Genomic DNA, 14,782 nt, shown 5'->3' with positions numbered 1-14,782 from the left:
AGTAGTCTTAATAGACTGCAGCTCATATTGCAGGGCCATGCTTTGAAGCTGACGGGAATTTCACCTTTAAATCAGAAATGTTTTTGTAAAATTACTATTGTAATAAATTGATGCTAAATTGAAGCTTACAGACTCTGCCAAAAAATGTGACATTTTTGTTAACCATTTGAGGAAGTAGCTTTCTTTCTGGAGCTGATTTAAAAATACTTGTGATTACAGTTAAAATATCAATTTTTCTGTTTTGATTTATTAACATATGGTGTAATATTTCGTGAACAGCAACAGGCTTCATTTTGCCATCTAAGTTGATGATTGTGGCAGAATTACTCCCTTCCTTACCCTCCCCAATTTCAACCTACTACACATCTTCCTTCAACTCACGATGAACATCTTGCTTCTATCCCCCTCCCATTATGTCTCAAATACAAAATTGTTTCTCATCCGATAAAACGAATGAAAATTTTGATCTTACACGTGTGGAATATTCAACACTCACGTATATTAACTTAATAAATGGAAACAACTTGAACTAAATACATCCAAATGAATGAGTTAAAATTGTCAAAACTTATTTTCAAATGGGAGAAAATCACTTTAATTTTGACATTTTCATAGCTACTTTTTTTTTAACAAGGTTGATCATTACTAAAAAAATGGAGCATCAATATATTATAGAATATGAATGCTGTATCAAGGGGATTTATCATTTGCAAAAGCCAATGAACCACATGCAGAAAACTCCTCAATAAAATGAACTGTTTTATTGGTGCAGCAGGTGAAAATTGAACTTATGAATCTGGAAAGTGGCAAGACTATGGAATTTGATTAAACAGTAAAATAGTTGTTTAAAAACTATCTGATTTATTTAAAAAAAAACACATTTGGGAATTCCGAAATTAAACTGTAAAGATATTCTAAATTTGGGGTTTTTGGTTGTCTTTTTGTCATTCTCAGCCTTCTCTCTATAAATGTGTCAATAATTGCTATTAAATTAAATGGAAGTTATCAATAATTTCAACTGTTTTCTTTTGATGTAGAAAGATAATCTGGATAATTCTTGTCCATTTAGCAAAGGCTAAATCCATCATTTGTATTCAGTAGTAAGAACAAAATTTCTGCAAAGAATTCATAGCTTTAAGAATGGAAAGCAAAAAGTGGTCAATCATTTGCTCTTTACTGGAAAATAAAATGTCTAAACTTCATCTTTCAGCTTGCTTCAGGCTGGTTGTCAACAGACAATTTCTTGCCAGTCCATAGATGAAAGTTGTCAGATTTTAATCAAAAAAAATTGCAGTGTGTTTCACCTTTCATTTTCTTAGTTTAAATAAAGCAGTTTGCAGCCAATTAATAATTTTTAATAAACCGCTAGGTAAAATTAGTTACCAGAAAGTGTGCACCAAGATCCCACAACCTGGTAATGGTAAGGACAATAGACAATAGACAATAGGAGCTGGAGTAGGCCCTTCGGCCCGTCGAGCCAGCACCGCCATTTTACAGATCATGGCTGATCACTACCATCAGTACCCCTTTCCAGCCTTATCCCCATAACCCTGAACTCCTTTGCCCACTAGAGTCTTAACTAACTCTCTAGTGAAAATTATTCACTAGGAAAACAATTTAGGGTGCAGTCAACTTTAACAGATTAACTGATACTGCTTACACAGGAGTATTCAATGTCATATTGAGGTGTTACTGTAGCTTATGCTCCTAAATTGGAGCCTGAAATAATGGCCTGACAAAGAAGCCACAAATGGTACAACTGTGCCGAGTTATACCATACAGCTGGTGATGCTGAAGAAGAAGAAAAATGGTGTAAATGCGACTAATCCAACAAATTCTCAAATAATTTCGATCAGTTTGAGAAACTTGCATGGCTTGTTGCACCATGAGCGAGTTAAGAACATTTCTTAAGAACATTGCTGATCCATAGGCTCTAAAATATTTGAAAATTTTTGAGCCATTTTCATAGGAATATATCAACTAAGGCATAATCATTGCTGAGGTTTCAAGTATTTAAATAAGGCAAAAAATGATCATGTAAAATTTAGTAATAGATTTGTGATTACAAAATTTAAAAAAAATACAGGTACTACATTATTTAAAAGTTCACTTTGGATAGTTTTTAAACATTAAGGAGAAAGCAGATACAGTAAAACCCCTGGTATCTGGCACGTATGGCAGCTGGCAGATGCTGGATAAGTGTACTTTATAATGCCTGATTAATACACCTGCATTAAGAATAAACAGTTTAAGACAAATATACTCTACTGTACTTGTACTGAACAAAATTCACTTGCATGAATACCTTAAAACATTTTACTTTATTTTCAGTCACACTCTTTGAAAATATTTAACCATCACTAACTCTGCAGGGTCTCCCTTCATTGAGTTGCCCGAAAGATGAACAATAGCATTATAGATAATTAATATTTCCTTCCCCCCCCAAGTCTTGCCAATATACTTAATAACATACTAATAAAGACTTACTAAGCAGGGATAAGGTGACCCTTTCAGAGAGTCATCCCAGTGGTGAGTTGCATCAATGAGCTTTTCATCCTGGGCAATGCCATTGCTGCTTCACAGTTTTATTCAAATAGTTGCTATAAGCAAAGCATGATGAAGTCACTCTGCTGGCTGAATATTTGCTTCCATCTTCACCAAAGGTTTATGCGTTACTTCAGAAAACATTTACAATTTCAAACTTGCTTATTTTTGACCTTTTATTTTATTCTTATTTATTTTCCTTTTTTTCTGCTGGTTGCTTGAAGTCCAGATACCAGGGGGTTAATTGTACTGAAAGAATAATTTTATTTGCTTTGTTTATTCTTCAAGTAGAATTTTCAGGAGTTTTAAAAAATGTGTGATCTGGTTGCAGGCTTACACAGATAACCATGTCCTTGAAATGGCCATCCTTGATCCACAATATTAGCAACAAACTTGTACAGATAATTATGTCCTTATTGAATTGCCTGATTTGATTGATGGTGCTACCTCCAAGAATGTTGGTTGAGAGGATGACAGTAATCGGTATTGAAGTATAAACGTTGTTTTAAAACTGAAGCTTTGAAAGATGAGGACGTCATTGATAAAAGATATTATTAACCTTAAGTAAAAACACAAAGCTGGGGAAACTCAGCAGGACAAAGAGTGTACTTTATATAGCAAACATATAGATACATAACCAACATTTCGGGCTTGAGCCCTTCAAGTTGGATCCTACCTTGATGAAAGGCACAAGCCCAAAATGTTGGTTATGTACCTTTATCTTTGTTATATAACACTCTTTGACCTACTGAGTTTCCCCACCTCTGTTTTTACTTCAATCATGGTGTCTGCAGACTTGAGTGTTTTACTCTTATTAGTAACCTTATTTAGTGGCTTTGGAATGGTGGTACAGTAGTTGGTGAAGGGACTGTTCTTTGAACTAAAGTGATTAAGTTCTTTGTGATTAAGGGATTTTTATGTGTGACCTTAGCCATCTTGACTGGAGCACCATTGACAAAACAGTTTTGCTCTTGGCTAACATTTACACCTTTACATTTTACAGGAAGAGTTATGGGATAATTATCATGAGCAGGAATATTATTGCATTTTTTTCCATATTTAATATTCTAGTAGTACCCTAGTAACTCCCTGCTGAGATCTACCAGCTCCAAATGAGTCCAGGATTGCACCTGTGGCCTAAATTATGTAAAACTATATTTTATATTGGGCACTGCATGGAACAATGCAAGGTTTAGAAAATGAATGTCAGATTCTCTAGCAAAAGAAAAATGTTACACCACAGAACTATTTTCCTTACTTCTCTTAACAGTATGCAGTATATAATAATGGAATTTTTTCAACTTTAAATTATTTACATTGTACATTAATTTTTATCATTCAATTAACTTTTGAAGTCCAGTTACAGTTGCACAGGAATAGCAAGGCTTTGGATCAACAACTACCAGGCACATATCAGTAAGATGATGGCAAATGTTGAGATTCTAGCCAAGATACTGTATCTAAAAAAAACATCATGGAAGATCTTGGTCTAGTTTTGAGAACTGAGTTAATGGCAATATGTTATGAGGTATTACCACTAGATGGAGATACATTATTTTGTGGATGAACAAATTATTCATATTGATCAGTGCTTTGTTCGGAAAGCTTAGCTTTTATTAATTAAGGAACTTTAATATTTCTGCACCAATGTTAATAAAAGATTATAAAAATGAATCATTTACATTCCTGAAACATAAATACTGGATAAATCTACATCTTAAAATAATATTTCATAACTATTAACTGACTGATCTGAGATAGCCATTTATTGAAATGTGCTATTCACTTTAACATGAGATTTATCTTGAGACTTTATTGAATCACAATATCATATTCCATGCTTCTCTCCATCTTTTTGGTTGGTAAATTATGAAAACAGCCATAGATAGATATACAGATGATGTGGAGCAGCACTGAGCCAAAGAACCTAAGTCTCTGCTTTTCTGGCATGCTGCCTGGCATGGACCTCAAATTGACGTGACTCAACTTCCACCAGATTCCTTCTGTGAGGAGATCACATCATTCACAGTCCTGTTGGGGAGGAGACATCCATGAGGATTGTCAAGCTCCCAGAAAATGCCATCCAGGTTGCCCTTTTAAAGGCTTTGATGTGTCAGAGACGTAGAAGCTCCAGAAAGGACCTCACAAGTTATTTTTAATCTCAGCTCAGCACAGGGATATTGAACACCTAAAAAATACCTCAATTTATTTTAAGTTTAAATTGTATTATTTTATTATTAGATTATAGGCATAATTAACTAGTACAGTGGAGTATTTACAGCATGGGGATCATTCATGCTTTGTTTTATCACCTAAATTCAAATTGATATTTCTTTTAGTGAATCCACACATTAACATTTATGACATAATTGCAGATGTGAAAGCCTGCAGTAAAAGGTGATATTCACTTGTTTATTAGTTCACTAAATCACACAGATTATTTTAGAACTGTATTGCAATTTCTCAGTGTCAAAAAATAGGAATGGTGTGCACTCAATGGCTGTGGTAGGATTCACAAATCCACATCTCTTAAAAGACTGGAGCCCTAATCCAGTGCTTTAGGCTGCTGGGCCACCTACCATGTGATGGCAGGTCTGGAGGAGATCAAGTGGAAATATCCTGAAAATAGTTGTGGAGAAAGATGGGACTGTCCACAAGTTAAAATCCTGAATTGGGGCAAGACTAATTTTGATGGCTTTACCTGCAAAAAATTGATTATAAGAAAGAATGTGGGTAAAGACTTAAATGAGAGAGAGTGCGATTTTGTAGAACTGAACAGTACATCACAGCCTATGTGTCTGTGCCAAATCTAAACTTCTGCCTTTTATACATCAGACATAATTCTTTCTTCTCTGCATAAACATTTATCTAGAAGCCTCTTGATTTCTTATATTTTATCCTCACCACTATGCCTGATATAGGGAGGGGGAGGAGGGAAACAACACTGAACTGGACATCTCCTTTCAACTGCATGTGATATGTTTACCCTGGGAAAAGGATTCTAACTGCCTTCCCTATCCATGTCCCTCAGAAGTTTATAACTTCCATCAGGTTTACCCTCAGCTGCCAATGCTTTAGAGAAAACAACCCAAAATTGTTTAACCTCTCCCCATAGTTCATACGCAACATCCTGGTAATTCCTTTCTGTACTCTTTCCAAGGCCTCCATGTCCTTCCTTAATGGGACAACCAGAATTGCATTAAATGCTCTCAAGTGCAGCCTGACCAATGTTTTATATAGCTGCAAGGATCTCTGTACATTAATACTCAATGCCATGTCCAATGAAGGTTGGCATACCTTACATCTTCTTTACCACTCTATCTACTAGTTTGGTCACTTTTAAGGAGCAAGGAAGCTGAACTCCAAATCCCTACGCATATCAATACTGTTCAGAATGCAGGGGCTGGTGTATGGGGAACATTTAACAGCTCTTGGGTTGTATTCATTGGTGTATAGGTGAATGAAGGGGATCTCAGAGACATTTCAAAAATTGAAAGGTTTTGACAGAGTGAATGCGGATGTTTCCCTTGATGGGTGAATCGAGGACAAGGGCTCATAGTCTTAAAATTAGAAGTTATCCAATTAAAACAGAGAGGAGGAAGAACTTCTTTAATCAGAGGGTCGTGGATCTGTGGAACTCACTGCCACAAATGGAAGCCAGATCACTGGGAGTATTTAAACAGGAAATGGATAAGGGTATTAAGGGATGTGGGAAAAGGCTGGAAATTGGAACTCGGTGTGAGCATAGTTCAGCGTAGTGTAGAGTCATGGAACAGACTCGATGGGCCTAGTGGCCTGCTTCTGTTTGTTTATCTTGTGATATTTCTCATCGTTGCAATTATCCCACTGACATTTGGGGTGGAGTCCTCATTCCTTTTCATTTCTTTGCTCTGAAAATCATATGTTGGTGGAACAAACTTGGGATTGGCATGGAGATTCTTGGCAGAATACAACATGCCGCCACTGTGCCACTTCATTTTTGGAAACTAATGTAAATTAGAAGGAAGTAGAAAATCTTTTATAGTTAACTATCACACTTTTATCCTTGCACTTTTGCTGCTGTACTTTTTTCATTGGACTGAAACTGAACTGGAACTTGATGGCACAAATCAGAAAATAAACTGGCCCTTGAGCATAATCTGTGATAATAATAATTGGTTCTCCACATTGATCAATGAGAACTGGTGACATTGACTGGTTGTGGTAATTCTGTACACTTTGGAGTTGGGTTGAATGTTAAAGATGTTGATAAAAATTTGATAACAGGAAATGTATGACAAACCAAGTTAGATATGGGATGATAACCTTTAAATATAAAGTTTTTTCTCAAGATTGTAAAATCATTGTTTATGCTTGCAATATACAATACCGATTATTTTTATGGCAGATGAAGAATTGTTAATATTTATCACTTCTCTTTTGCAGGCCACCCATTACACATTTCTGGCGAGTTTTGAAGTCCTGGGGAAACTCAGTTTCAGTGCCATAGCTGGAATACTTGTGGATAGGATTGGGTTTCCTTCTAGTTTTTGGATCTTTCTGTTCCTGTCAGGTTTAGCCTTGCTCCATGTTTTGAATCCACCTGATATACTACCCAAACCACACAAACAATAACGTAAAAATAATTTACAATATCTCAGAAACCTGGGAATTCTATGAATGATCTCTCACGACAAACTTACCATGGTGTCGTGGAAAACACACCAATTAGATTCTGTGGGATAAATTTTCACCATCAGTAAGAACTAAGTTGGCAGTAGATAAAATGGCTGTACCAACTTTTTTAAATGTAAACACAGACCTTTATTTTTTAGGAAACTGATGTGTCATCTGACTCTTGACAAGGGCATCATTCATTCATGTAAAGAAGCACTTTGATGAACTTAGGATCACTTACAGTCATTCAGAACTTTTAGTAATTGAACTGTTTTACTGATGGTCCACAGGGCTCATCAAGAATATCTAGCTTCTACTTTCTAGATTCAACTTTGTTTCTGTCCTCTTCCCAACCCATATTTCATTGCCCAACCAATGTTATGAGGCAAATCTGAAGCTTTTTCTCTTTCTCTCCTACCCATCCAATAAATCCTTAAAGTTAAATCTCCCATCACCACCCTTGGTAACATGTGGTCTTACAGTTTGAAGATTTAATAATAAAAAATTAAATTGGGAATTCTATCAATTGTGATTCTAACTTTCAAACAGTATATATTTTAACTTGAACCAAATGTAAAATCACATTTATTATCACCACTATATGTAATGAGTTGTATATATGCTCCAGTATTTATTTAATGTAATGGAGAAAAGGCATATTTGTCCATTTGGAATGCTCAGTTTTGAAAAGGTGTGCAGTATACAAGCTCCGCAGATGAAGTGTGAAGATCCTCTTTTGCCGAGCAACGCCCATGGCAATTCTTCTGCTTAGCTGGAACAGTCCAAATAGGCCATTAAGACTGATTTTAGGTGACAATGGAATCATTCAACCATCCTGTTGGACTGTGGGTCTTGACTTGTAGGATGAAACCTAGAGTTATCAGTAGGAAGTATCATAGCGATGCTATGTTGATGGATTTTGACTTTTTGAGAAGCTACACAAGATTTGGCCATTTACATGATGTCTTCCTTCAGACCATGCCAAACAAATGTCTGAAATCAAATGAACGTCGATCTGATGGATGAATGAGAAAGACCATGGATAGAATCAAAAAGCTGGAACCATGGCCGTGAATGTCCTGTTGACATGTCGCAAAAGAGCAGCTTGCCATTGGCATTGATTTGCACATCTTTCCATTGCAGGTTGGTTATCGAGGTGCGATACAACTCCATCTCACCATCTTGTGCTTGGTCAGTATTCCGTAGATGAGACCTTGAGCGTAACTGAGTGGGAAAGTGCATAGTCACTACGTAGTCTTTTCTAGAAATGTACATTATTCTGCTAGAAAAATCCCAAATGAAGGATAACTGCTGCTATTGTTGAGCTGACCAGGGCTACAACACCTTTGAAAACATGAAGGAAGTGGCAGCTAAAGAATGCCAATGGCTTCCATTATCCATCAACATACTGCTGCAGAGCGCCCCCTATGGCCACATCAGATGCATCTTTTGAAAGGGCAGTGGCTGCGTTTAGGACTAGATAACTGAGCATGGTTGCTTGAGATAATAGTTCTTTGTCTTTATGAAAGCATTTAGACTTTCATCTGTCCACTGAATAGATTTGGCATTGCCAGACAGCAGATTGAACAAAGGCTTCATAACATGAGCTGCAGCTAGAAGGAATTGACGATAAAAATTAACCATGCCCAAGAACTCTTGCAGACCTTTGACAGTGGTTGGTCTGGGATATTCAGTAATGGCGTTGATCTTGGAAGGCAGCGGAACCACACCCTTGTCGGTGATTGTATGCCCCAGGAATTCTATGGAGTGTTGTCTGAAAACACATTTATCAGGATTGATGGTCAGTCCAAATTCTCTCAGGCATCTAAAGAGTGAACACAGATGTTCCATGTGCTCTTCTTTAGTTTTGCTGGTGACTAATATGTCATCTAGATAAATGAAGACATTGGCAATGCCACACCCTACTGTGTCCATAACTTGCTGAAAGGTCTGAGCTGCATTTTTTTTAATCCAAAAGGCATACGTAAAAATTCAAACAATCTGAAATGGGTAATTATTGCCATTTTCGGGATGTCATCTGATTCCAATGTAACCTGGAGATATCTGTGCATCAAGTCCAATTTTGAAAAGATTTTCACCCCATGCAGATTCACTGAAAAATATTGAATATGGGGAATAGAGTAACGATCCTGGTGTCGTTGAGTGTCTATAATCTCCTCCGGTGCGTTTTTGGACTAAATGTTTTTGGACTATTGGACCTGCAAATTATCCCCAGCTCAACCATTTTGTGGAATTCTTGCAGTTTTTCTGGAGGCAAGCAACATGCTTTAGCATGAATGGGAAGACCCTTGGTAAAAATATGGTGAGTTACCCCATGTTTTTCAGTGGGGGGGGCAGGGGTCAAAAATTGCAGAGTTGTAATTTTGGGAAACTTCTACAAGTCTGGAAAACTTATCATCAGTCTTACGCAGTGCTTGAAGGCATAGTGCAGGAACATGTGATTTTGCCAGTCGAATAGTTTGAAAGGTGGTACAATCCACCATCTCTTCTTCTTCTTTGGCTTGGCTTCGCGGACGAAGATTTATGGAGGGGGTAAAAGTCCACGTCAGCTGCAGGCTCGTTTGTGGCTGACAAGTCCGATGTGGGACAGGCAGACATGGTTGCAGCGGCTGCAGGGGAAAATTGGTTGGTTGGGGTTGGGTGTTGGGTTTTTCCTCCTTTGCCTTTTGTCAGTGAGGTGGGCTCTGCGGTCTTCTTCAAAGGAGGTTGCTGCCCGCCAAACTGTGAGGCGCCAAGATGCACGGTTTGAGGCGATATCAGCCCACTGGCGGTGGTCAATGTGGCAGGCACCAAGAGATTTCTTTAGGCAGTCGTTGTACCTTTTCTTTGGTGCACCTCTGTCACGGTGGCCAGTGGAGAGCTCGCCATATAACACGATCTTGGGAAGGCGATGGTCCTCCTTTCTGGAGACGTGACCCACCCAACGCAGCTGGATCTTCAGCAGCGTGGACTCGATGCTGTCGACCTCTGCCATCTCGAGTACTTCGACGTTAGGGATGAAAGCGCTCCAATGGATGTTGAGGATGGAGCGGAGACAACGCTGGTTGAAGCGTTCTAGGAGCCGTAGGTGATGCCGGTAGAGGACCCATGATTCGGAGCCGAACAGGAGTGTGGGTATGACAACGGCTCTGTATACGCTTATCTTTGTGAGGTTTTTCAGTTGGTTGTTTTTCCAGACTCTTTTGTGTAGTCTTCCAAAGGCGCTATTTGCCTTGGCGAGTCTGTTGTCTATCTCATTGTAGATCCTTGCATCTGATGAAATGGTGCAGCCGAGATAGGTAAACTGGTTGACCGTTTTGAGTTTTGTGTGCCCAATGGAGATGTGGGGGGGCTGGTAGTCATGGTGGGGAGCTGGCTGATGGAGGACCTCAGTTTTCTTCAGGCTGACTTCCAGGCCAAACATTTTGGCAGTTTCCGCAAAGCAGGACGTCAAGGCTGAAGAGCTGGCTCTGAATGGGCAACTAAAGCGGCATCGTCTGCAAAGAGTAGTTCACGGACAAGTTTCTCTTGTGTCTTGGTGTGAGCTTGCAGGCGCCTCAGATTGAAGAGACTGCCATCCGTGCGGTACCGGATGTAAACAGCGTCTTCATTGTTGGGGTCTTTCATGGCTTGGTTCAGCATCATGCTGAAGAAGATTAAAAAGAGGGTTGGTGCGAGAACACAGCCTTGCTTCACGCCATTGTTAATGGAGAAGGGTTCAGAGAGCTCATTGCTGTATCTGACCCGACCTTGTTGGTTTTCGTGCAGTTGGATAATCATGTTGAGGAACTTTGGGGGACATCCGATGTGCTCTAGTATTTGCCAAAGCCCTTTCCTGCTCACGGTGTCGAAGGCTTTGGTGAGGTCAACAAAGGTGATGTAGAGTCCTTTGTTTTGTTCTCTGCACTTTTCTTGGAGCTGTCTGAGGGCAAAGACCATGTCAGTAGTTCCTCTGTTTGCGCGAAAGCCGCACCATGATTCTGATGCCCTTTTAAATCCACCTTGAACAAATTAACTTGAAGGAAATCGGCACTGAGTAGCAGTCGGTGTAATTATTACTGCTGCTGTAATAAAAGGCCATGTGTAAATGTTTTCCTCAAACTGAACATTCATTTTTTTTGGTGCCATATGTGGGTATATTGGAATTATTGACTGCTGTGAGTTGGAGGTTAGGGGTAGGATAACGTATCAAAACTGGTTGGTGGAAAAACACTAACCGCCAATCCTGTGTGCACCAAAAATTTATGTTGGGATAGCTAATCCCAAATATATAGAAGGCTCAGAGACTTTCAGCCAACCGTCACAATTATTAACGATGGTCGGCCAGGGCATTTCCCAAGAACACACAGGGTAGCAGGCACCTACGGGCATCGACTCCCCAACGCGGGTGGTAAAAACACCAAGTGGAAGTGTTGACTGGCTGTCTGCGTGACTTGAGACATTGCCTCGTTATAGGACCTGGTGTGTTGAGAGCATTGGCTTGGGAAGTACTGTCAACAACTGAGGTGCTGGATGCGGACAGCTATGATGCAGTGACATTGTCCGAAGACCTTTTGTTTGCCAGCAATAGGACTTCTGCCTCTGCAACTACTGCCCTGGAATTTTCAAAAGAACTCTGCAATAACATCTTCTGGCATCCTCTCCAGGATGAGCTCTTCAAATAACATATCCAGCCATCATCTATTAGTTCAGATGGGGCACAGTCACCCAACTCCACTTGACTATGTACAAAGGTTAAGACCCTTCTAGGAAACTTGGGGGACATTCTGAAAAAAAAGTACAGAAGTGGATTTTCCATGAGATCCAGAGTTGCACCTCCTGGGAGACATTGGTCAGTTTAGACTAACTAAACACCAAATTTTGTTTGTGAAGGTCGCCGAAGTGGTAACCATGAAGTGTATAGCAGTATTGTGGAAGTCTGACTCCCAACTAAGTACCACACGATGGAATGTGGCACTGCAGAGTTACTTTCCCTGATTGGAGGTTGGGGGGGCGGGGGGGGGGGGGAAGGAAAATAGAAAAAAAAACCATCACATTACATATAACCAAAGGAAGAAACATGACACATTCATTAGAGTATGGCAACCTTATTTGAGATATAATCAGCACCCAGGTGGACTAATCCCTCCCTTTCTAGAAATAGAGATACTATAATAATTAGTCCCTAGTAGAAAAAGTAGTGTAACTAATGAAACAGGATATGATGCAGGCATGAGCCTTTTTTTCTCTTCTCTTTTTAGAGTCTGTAGGGGTCGAGGCCCCATTGATTTGTGTTTACCATATTAACATAATTTAGTTGATGGTATATTAAATTGTACGTGGGAAAGTGAGGGGATAAATATGTCTATATTTATGTATGTATGCAGGAATGTTGGGAAAATTGGATGATTCGTTAAGCTTTGTGAGTCTTATGAAAATCATAAATAAAATATTTTTAAAAATTGGTCGTGATGTGGGCTGGAAAGTAATAAGAACAGATGTAGAATAAATGACTAATGCATTGGATCTAAATTTAGCAAGATTAGTTAACTTGTACTCAACATCAAGAGTAAATGAATATTAAATGCAAACATTGAAACTAGCTAAATAAGTGCTGTAGTTTTGATTTGTCTGTTATCTTGTTTCATGTGAAGGTGTACAGATTGTATTTTTTTTAAATAATTACACTGCAGTAAATTTTTATGCTGACCATTTATTCTATGCAATAGTTTTCAATGTTTTATTTCACATTATTGTATGTGGATAACTCCGTTGTCTCTCTACTTCCACATATCCCTATTAAATTTTGCAATTTCACTTCTAGATAAGATGTTAATAATTTATAAATTATTAAAAATATTTTTTTTCTGGAATCAAATAGTTTATCATTAATTCCATGAATCTCCTCTATTTAGTCTCTGATTATCAATGTTCTCTAACCTATAGTAACAAATTTCCTTGTAATCAATCTCAGATTACTTTTCAGAAAATCTGCATGTTTGTTATTCTATAACTGATTGTTATAGAATCAACATGGTTACATGTCAAGTCTATGGAGTTCACTGACAGCTACTGCTTGGATAGAATTAAAAAAAACACTTCTATACAAAGCTGAAACTATTGAGGACATTAAAATTAATACCAAAATTATAATGTCAGGTAGAAATAGAATGACTAGAGTATTACATTAGAAAGTACAGTATAGCATCCAAAAACAATTAGAACATGGATTTATTTCTCAGTTAATGACATGGCTAATATTTGCTCCGTAAGATTGATCAAATTGTGGTTTCTTATTCAATGGAATAGGTCATCTTATTCAAACTGATTTGTTCCATCACAAATTTAGATCTTCAATCTGATATCCACAGTTTGTTCTGAGTTTGAATCTCTGTGTATCAAGACCTGGAAGTAATGTTTAATTTGCATAATTTTCACCACCACCTCAACAGTTCCACATCAGGTGCCATCTCTGGAACAAGGGCATCTATAAATCAGACTGCTATTTGTTGACTACAACTCCAACACTAAGTGCCAGCCCACATCCAGCCTTCCCACACCTTCACTTCCCCAGCAAGTAGATTAGCAACTTCTTGTCCTGCAGACCACAATCAGTGAGGGTTGATGACAACACCACCTCCATGATCACCCTCAACACCACTTGTACAACCTGCAAGGTTGTGTAGTCAGCTCCTTACTATATTCCTTGTGTACCCATGTTTGTGTGGCTAAATGCCATGTAACGACACTGATTTACCACAGCTTACAAAGAAAACACTCGTTTCTTCCAGCACACCATGAAGTCGACTTTCTTTTATTATTCACTAGACACAATATTGCATTCTTCAACTCCCCAAACACCACCCAGCTAAATTCTGACCTTCTCATTGGCTCACTGCCACATGGGTGATCCTGACACTCTCCCTCTCCTCCTCCTGCATTCGAGATTCATCACCCATATACTGATGCGACTGTGACAACCACTCCCAAACACATCAGTTTGCAGAGGACACCATTTGTCATAGGCTGGAATGAGATGGAATACAGAAGAACTAGTGGCTTGGTTGCAGGACAACATATTAGGCATGCCATCCAAAGCCCTCAACAATTTGTACAGATGCACCAAAAGCATCCTGTCAAGGATACATCACTGCATGGTATGGGAATTGCCCCACCTGAGACTACAAGAAACCAGAAAGATTAGTGAATGCAGATCAGACCATCACAAAAATCCTTCACTTTCTTGTACTCCATCTACAATTTACATGGCCTCAAAAAAAAACCAACCATCCTATTACAAAACTCATTCCATCCTTGGCCATACTCTTCACCCTTCAGAAGATTTACCAGTGCAAGTTCCTGTGAGCACCAGATCCAAAAATAGTTTAATTTCTGCCATTATCAAACTCCTCAATTAACCTCACAAAGGAAAGTAATGTGGCCTTTGCTCCATTCTAACATATCTTCTGTAACTACATAGTGTTTTTACTGCTGAATCAAGTACATGGTATGAGTTATCTAGCTGGACTGCTCACAAAATGAACGCAACTACAACAACCAACTCCATAAATTTAGAGATGACATCATTTGTTGGAGGCTAGAT

The 14,782-nt window shown here is 38.6% G+C and overlaps 1 protein-coding gene across 4 annotated transcripts in view; it reads left to right on the top strand.

Moving 5' to 3' along the window:
- mfsd3 (major facilitator superfamily domain containing 3) overlaps positions 1 to 14,782 on the top strand; it is a 191,995-nt gene that overhangs the window by 114,813 nt on the left and 62,400 nt on the right. For 2 of the 4 annotated variants that reach the window (XM_069930842.1, XM_069930851.1), the window contains exon 6: positions 6,970 to 12,644. The exons of the other annotated variants lie outside the window; for them this stretch is intronic. In XM_069930842.1, the coding sequence (XP_069786943.1) occupies positions 6,970 to 7,158 (189 nt within the window). In that variant the 3' untranslated portion in view covers positions 7,159 to 12,644. Of the gene's footprint in view, positions 1 to 6,969; positions 12,645 to 14,782 lie in introns of those variants that run through there. 4 annotated transcript variants of the gene reach the window in all.

The sequence above is a fragment of the Narcine bancroftii genome, chromosome 1 (assembly GCF_036971445.1).
Source record: "Narcine bancroftii isolate sNarBan1 chromosome 1, sNarBan1.hap1, whole genome shotgun sequence".
Taxonomy (NCBI): domain Eukaryota; kingdom Metazoa; phylum Chordata; class Chondrichthyes; order Torpediniformes; family Narcinidae; genus Narcine; species Narcine bancroftii.
Note: the sequence above shows the minus strand (reverse complement) of the source record. Positions and strands in the feature narration are given on the sequence as shown.